The sequence below is a fragment of the Cupressus sempervirens genome, chromosome 7, assembly GCF_028749045.1.
Source record: "Cupressus sempervirens isolate cs-2001-9-10 chromosome 7, ASM2874904v1, whole genome shotgun sequence".
Taxonomy (NCBI): Eukaryota; Viridiplantae; Streptophyta; class Pinopsida; order Cupressales; family Cupressaceae; genus Cupressus; species Cupressus sempervirens.
In genome coordinates this window covers 200,889,451-200,896,905 of record NC_143124.1, presented here as the reverse complement: position 1 = coordinate 200,896,905, position 7,455 = coordinate 200,889,451, and the positions used below count along the sequence as shown (strand labels likewise).

Below are 7,455 nucleotides of genomic sequence, written 5' to 3'. Positions count from 1 at the left end.
ATCATTTGCATTTTAAAAATATTAAAAGAAAAAATTAAGTTTATTAAATATATATATAAATAATACTTTTATTTGATTTTTTCATAAATATATAAATATTTATTAAATGTAAATTATAATATTGTATTAAAACATTTAATATTTTTATATGACGATTTTAAGTACATCATATCTACTAAAAAATTTAAATAAATAATTATCTTCTTTTGTTTGGTGGTAATTGAATTTTTATTAATTTAAAGGAGATATTAAACTCCACAACCTCAAATAATGGCCCACATACCATATATCAAGCTTGAGACCCCCAAAACAATACTACCCTATCTACATCTCCCCATTTAAAAGCATGCATGCACAATACATAAATTATGAACAAGCAATCAAAGGGCACCCACCACAGCTAAAAACCCGAAGCACAGGTAAATACATCCATATCAAGCATTACTATCTTTGCCTCCCTTTGTATGAGAACTAAGAGTCATATTGAATGCACCCATCTTTGCCTTCCTACTCTTTTTGCCCTTAACAATGTGCCAACCTGCTTCCATCCTTGTCACTATCATTTTCCAATCCAAAGAACCATTCATTAAAACCTGAGTTTGCCTCTACCATTTGCCAATCCAAAGAACTATTCATTAAAACCCAAGTTTGCACCCCTACAAAGTTCCCTTATTTGATGAGAGAGAATCCTTCCATTTGCCTCATCATCACCCATTTTTCAGGTCTCAATTGGATTTTTTCCCCCTCTTTTCCAACTAAAGTAGCAACCTCATCGTTTTGTTTTGCCTCCCCCACTAAATAATAATCCTAATATAAATGTTAGTCTATAACTAGTATAGTTATCTAACTTACTTTGAAAGATATATATAGGGTTTGGGTAAATGTGAAGTGTTTCAATAGAAAACAAACTCAATCCTTTAAAAAATCTATCTACTATTTAATCTTTCAAACTTTTGAACCCTCAATTTTGTCAAAAATGAGAGAAAATTTGGTGGCATTGTTATAATAAAAATAAAATTGTAGGGAAATTGTGAGCAATTAATCAAAAGAATAATAAATAAATAAAAAAAATGAATCAAAACTAAATTTCTAAAAACTATAGAATAAATTGTGAAGTTTTTAATTGGACTTTGATAGATAAAGTTAGACCAACTTACATATAGTATTTTTTTTTCTTATCCATAAGTCTGGGCTAAGGTGTTATTCATCTTGTTTTTCTAATCAAAACCATTGCTATTAAAATAGCATAAAGCTTGTAATCATTTATTGGATTTGACACAATTATGGTCTAAAAATTTGTTCAATAGTTAAATAGATGGAAAAAAAGGATAAATAATTAGGGATAACTCCTATTTCCTAGAGTTTTATTTCTATTACAAGAATACCAAGATTATGATTACCAATAGGGAATTTAGAGCTTGAGCATAAATGATATTATATGTTCAAATTAATATCAAAAGATCAATTCGCATGAAATTCATACAAAACAATCAATATTACCTCCTCTTTGGATTATGGAAATAGTCTTTCTTTGCTATAGGAACAAAAATAAACAAAAAGACTCATTTTGCGTAGAAAGTAATTAGAATCACATAAACTCTACCTAAATTCATAATATATTGAATGCATGAATTGCATGTAGTATCATAATATTGTCATTTGCATCTTCGCTTAACATGAACTAATTTACTTTTCTCTGTGTATGATGGGTATACCTTCTCCAAGGTGTGTTGAATATGAGCTAACAAAAAGGATTGATCCTCTTTTTGGGATCTAACAAATATTTTCAAGTGTTTTGGCCAAATCCATATTTAAATAGATGAATGTGGTCTAGAAAATTTATATTGATAGGTTTCTCAATCTGATAGGACACCTTCGTGTTAATGATAGAAATGTCATTGGGGTTCCCACTTGCCCATTTGTTAGGCATGTCATGCAGATTTTAGTATTTGTCATGTGATGAATTATTTCGACTAGGTGTAAGCTTTATGATTGATTGTAAAAATGTCTAAACCATTTTCTCATACCCATGACTTAAAACAATTGATACAATTAGTAGTAACCAAATATTGATTGATTATATATTAAATCATTACTTCAATATTACTTAAATGGTACAACATTATTTCTAGTCAATGTATTACATGTCTACTAAGTTATAGCATTTCAAATGTAATTTAACATTTTGTATAGCTTAGAAACTTCCATTTTAATATTAAGATAAATTTTATTTAGTTGTGTTCAATATAGTTTAAAAGCAAGGACCTTGGACTATGACTACAAGTTATTTACCTTTTTCTAGCAGAAAAGAACCCAACCAAAAGAACAATATGGAATAGATAGCCCTATGGAAAACAGACCGCAAGCATTGCTTTAAGATCATGCCAAACTCTAAACATCATGAGCAAATATTACAAATATTACATAGAATTGTAGAATTTGAGAGTGGAGACTGACTAGACGTCCAATAATATAAGATTGAAATATCAGTTTCCATTGAAAGAGGACCAAGGGTTCCATTCCCAGGCCATTTTCTGCTAATTCATTCTATATATATGCTTTTATTACAGCCCACGAGAAAATGTGGTAAAATAGTCTAAATTCTTTCCCCAAACCTTACCTGCCCTGTTAGCTGATGGTTTTAAATCCCGAATTGTTTGATAATAACAAGAAAACTAATAATAAATCATTTGCTTTTCTACATTGCCAACTATAGTATACTGTATGATCATATGCTTGTTTATGATCTTCGCGATGCCCTGGACTGCCAGGTGGGGATCTTCAGAAAGCAATACGTGTAAAATGACAACCCAATTGCCCAGCCAAGCGGCTCATATTGTGTTCTTCTGCATGGAATCCATTCTTCTCATCCCGCCACGCTTACCCATTAAAGATTTCCAATACCTCAGAAAAACCAACAATATATTCACAATCACACGTATTGATCTGTCTGTCACCGAGCTAAATTCACTAATCCAATACTCAAAGAGATTTTATTTAGGATTTTCAAAACCCAGATCGTTATTAGCTCAGTAAGTTCAGGGCAAATATACATATTGGGTTTGTTTGGGCCATTTAGGGTTTGTTTTTTAAAGTTTTAGAGGGTTTAAAATGGCTGACCGGCACAGGGGAGTAATGGGCAGAATCAATGAGAATGCACCCAACTCCACTCAGGTTTTGGGGTTTGTGACATTGTTCATATCTGGTGCAATTTTGCTGTTCTTGACTGGACTCACCGTAGCGGGAACCGTGGTGGGACTGGTGCTTTTGACGCCTCTTTTGATTCTCTTCAGCCCCATTTTGATACCCGTTGGAACGGTGCTCTTTGTGGCAGCTGCATGTTTGTTTTCTGCAGGGGGTTTTGGTCTTGCAGTGTTTTCTGTTCTTTCATGGGTTTATAACTATTTGAGGGGAAGGCATCCTCCTGGTTCTGACCAGATAGACTATGCACGCATGAGGATTGCTGATACTGCAAGCCATGTGAAGGACTATGCAAGGGAATATGGTGGCTATTTGCAGGGCAAGGTACATGATGCTGCACCGGGAGCTTAACAAGGGAAATCTTTGTTAGGTTACAAAAATAATCTATGGTTTCTGAGGGAGAATATGAAGGTTAATGTGTGTTATGATCCAACTTTTCTTATCTGTTAATGGAGATGAAAGGTGTTTTGTTGGTGTAATGATGTTTGATATATGCATCTTCATATATGATGTTATGTTTAATTATTATTATTTTTATGCTATTGTGAGTATGGATCCATCAAGCTTACATGGAGCATTTGTTTGAATTTCTCTCCATCTTGATGAGTTTTCTTGATGTTAAGAATTTTTAAAACTATTAATGGGATTCCTGAGTTATATGGTTTATCTCGTATAGAGCTGAAAAGTATCCATTTGGGCTTTTTTAAGTCACCATCTCAGCTGTTTCTATAGTGGCTTTTACCTGAATATAATCTATCAAAGAGCAGGGTATTTGCCCAATCCCCATTTATTTTTGAACCAGTCTCCTATAAATTTGGGGGAAAAAAACCTAGTTTGGGTTGTCCTTCAAATCATTAAGCATAGATTGGAGCATTGCTTTGAATTTCTCCATCTGGATGGCTTAATGGCAATAGTTTTTCATCTATTAATCGAATTCCTGAGTTAAATAGTCTATAGCTTGTATAGAGCTTGAAAGCATCCATTTGGGCTTTCTTTGGTCTGCAGCTCAATTGTTTCTATTGACCCTTTTACCTACCAAAATAATCTATCAGGAAGTGGGGTATGAGGGTGTTTGCCCCATTTATTTGTGAACCAGTCTCCTATTAAGTTTGAAAACAAGCAGCTATTTTGGATAGTCCGTGAAATCATTCTGGATCATTAAGCTTAGATTGAAGCATTGATTTGAATTTCTCCATCTTAATGGAATTCCAGTTCTTAAGCAATTCCTATTCCTAATATGTATTCTATTCTCTGTTGTTTTTATCGTGTCTTTTACCTTTTGTTGGTCAGCAACCTGAAAAGAGTCACCCATTATGATTTCTGGATTTCATCAATTTTCGAGTTCCTGGTTTGCATTTGTCTGCTGGGCAACGGAGTACTGCAAAGAAAAGATCTTTAAATGTGATCAATAAGCGTACCAATACCAATGGTAATAAATACTCACACTCGTTGATCCAGCATTTTTGACAAGATTGTACCAGTAGATGTGACTTCAATAGATGTGACTTTCAAAGTTGTTCTTGTTAATGATAATTACTCATAAGTAAATAAAAAGTGTCCTTTTTTCTAAAAAACAACCAAAAAACAACCAACCAAAAAACAACCAATAGTGTGATGTTACAATGTTAAATCAGCGGCACAAGTATGGGGTTTCCAATGCACTATGATTGGTCTCACTTTTTTTTGGTTGGTCTCACTTTTTTTGGGCTGTTTTGGACACTTTGACAAAAAGCATGCTGATGGCTTGAAACCTTGAAACCTTAGTTTAGTTATAAGCAAGGGACTTGCCAAGTAAGCTACTACCAAAATAGAGTGATTTGAAATTGTCATATAGGATTTTGAGAATGCGCAAAGTTAGGGTGCCCTGGGTCCTCTCCCTTACAGCAAAACAAAAGAATCCCAAACCATAGGTTTCAAAGCTTTTTGGATGAAGCGAAAGAGATTAACTTCCCAACAGTCTCTAGAGGCAAGTACAACTCATTAGAACTCCAAACTCATTATTACAACTCCATAAGTTTAAAAATTTGAAGATATACTAAAGTTTGTAAAAGCTCCGTTTGTGACAAATTCTGGGCTCTATGAAATGAGATTCTATTTTACTTACATAAATTTAAAAATTTGAAGATATACTAAAGTTTGTAAAAGCTATATTAATTTGTGAAAAATACTATTTGAAATTGAAAATACTATTTTTTGAAATTGTATTGGTATATTGTATTGGTATATGATAAAGAAAGGCAATGAAAAAATTCAATTTTCTCCAATAAAAATACAAATATTTCTCAACAACAATGCATTAATTACAATTTTATCTTTTCCACATTTATGACAAGATACAAATATTTTCTAACAATAATGCATTAATTACAATTTTATCTTTTATATTTGAAGATATACTAAAGTTTGTAAAAATTATATTAATTTGTAAAAAATACTATTTGAAATTGAATAATACTATTTTTTGAAATTGTATTGGTACATGATAAAGAAAGACAATGAAAAAATTCATTTTTCTCCAATAAAAATACAAATATTTTCCAACAACAATGCATTAATTATAATTTTATCTTTTCCACTAACAATGCATTAATTATAATTTTATCTTTTCTACATTTGTGACAAGTTACAAATTATTTATAACAACAATGCATTAATTACAATTTTATCTTTTACACATTTTAAATAAACAACAATGAATTAATTACAATTTTATCTTTTACACATTTGTGACAAGTGTATTAACTTTTAAGAAAACCATCATTTATTAACTTTTAAGAAAACAATCATTTTTCTCTTCTACCTCACAATCATTTATTAACTTTTAAGAAAACAATCTCTTCTACCTCACAATTATTTATTAACTTTTAAGAAGGCAATCATTTAAGAAAACAATCATTTTTCTCTTCTACCTCACAAATGAATGTCTAATCAATATTAATTATCTCTATCTATTTTCCTTACTAAGTTCAAATATAGAGTTAAATGTTTTATATTTCTTATTCTACATACATATATTATTTAAGATAATTTATGAGAAGAAGTTATGAATTTACAGAGTTAAATGTTTTTTAAGTCGTATAATTTAGATATTTTAATCAAATATAGAGTTAAATGTTTTATATTTCTTATTTGAAATATATTTATTATTAATTTTACATTGATATTAATTTTTGTAATTTGTAAAATGTTATTTTTTAAATTTACACTATATTTTACTAGTTATCTTACCAAGTTCAAATATAGAGTTAAATGTTTTTAATTTTTTATTATGTATATATTTCTTATTAGTTTTACATTGATGTTTATTGTTGACAATTGTAAAATGTTATTTTTTAAAAGTTTAGAGTATGTTTTACTAGCTACTATGTTACAATTTTGCTCAATTTTTTTTTTATACCATTAATGCTACCCCTCAAACTTACTTCATATTTTGGTACTTTGATTTAAGTAATTTACAATTTTATTTATTTATTTAAGTAGCTAAAAAAATTTATCGTCAACAAGTTTTTGTTAAAAATTGTAACTAATTTAATTTCTCCTTCATGTAATACTACCAGGAACTTTAGCGCATGCACCCCTTGTTTTAAAAGTAATTATGATAAAAGTAAGTTATTTTTTTCAATTATTTTTTTCTTTTTTCAAAATTTTCATTTTTCTTTCATCCATATTATTTAAGTGTTTAAATTTTAAATTTTAAATTAAAAAAAAATATTATTTAAGTTTTTAAATTAAAAAAAATATTTCTAAGGTAACTCATTATTACAACAACTCAACTCCGTTTCTAAACTTTATAGGCATCTCTAGTTCTAAACCATTATTTAAGTTTTTAAATTAAAAAAAATATTATTTAAATTTTTAAGTTAAAAAAAATTGCTGAGGTGTGTCTCTAAACTCAAACTCATCTCATTAAGACTCTACCCATCTCCATTTCTAAACTCTTATTTAAGTCTAAATTTAATTTTTTTGTTTAAGCCCTAAATAATTTTAAAAAAAATTATTTAAGTTTTTTTAAGAGATGTATAACTAGGCACTCCCTACGTAATTGTTTTTCCTAAAATTATGAGCTTAATTATATTACATTGTTTCAAAAATAAATAAACTGAGTGTAGTATCAATATAATTTTTTATAAACTTAATTTTAGTGTATTTATAAATTTTTTAAAAATAATTTAATATTCTTACATAATTATAATCAAATATATTTCATTATACATAAATGTTAATTTTTTTCCAAAATGTCATGTACTAAATATA

At 29.2% G+C, this 7,455-nt stretch overlaps 1 protein-coding gene across 1 annotated transcript; it reads left to right on the top strand.

The window, feature by feature from the left end:
• Nucleotides 1-2,617: 2,617 nt before the first annotated feature.
• LOC149546183 (oleosin G-like) lies at nt 2,618-3,680 on the top strand. Its single transcript, XM_089794549.1, has one exon. It carries the CDS (start codon nt 3,112-3,114, stop codon nt 3,550-3,552), a length of 441 nt encoding a protein of 146 aa, XP_089650675.1. The 5' UTR covers nt 2,618-3,111; the 3' UTR covers nt 3,553-3,680.
• Nucleotides 3,681-7,455: the final 3,775 nt, after the last annotated feature.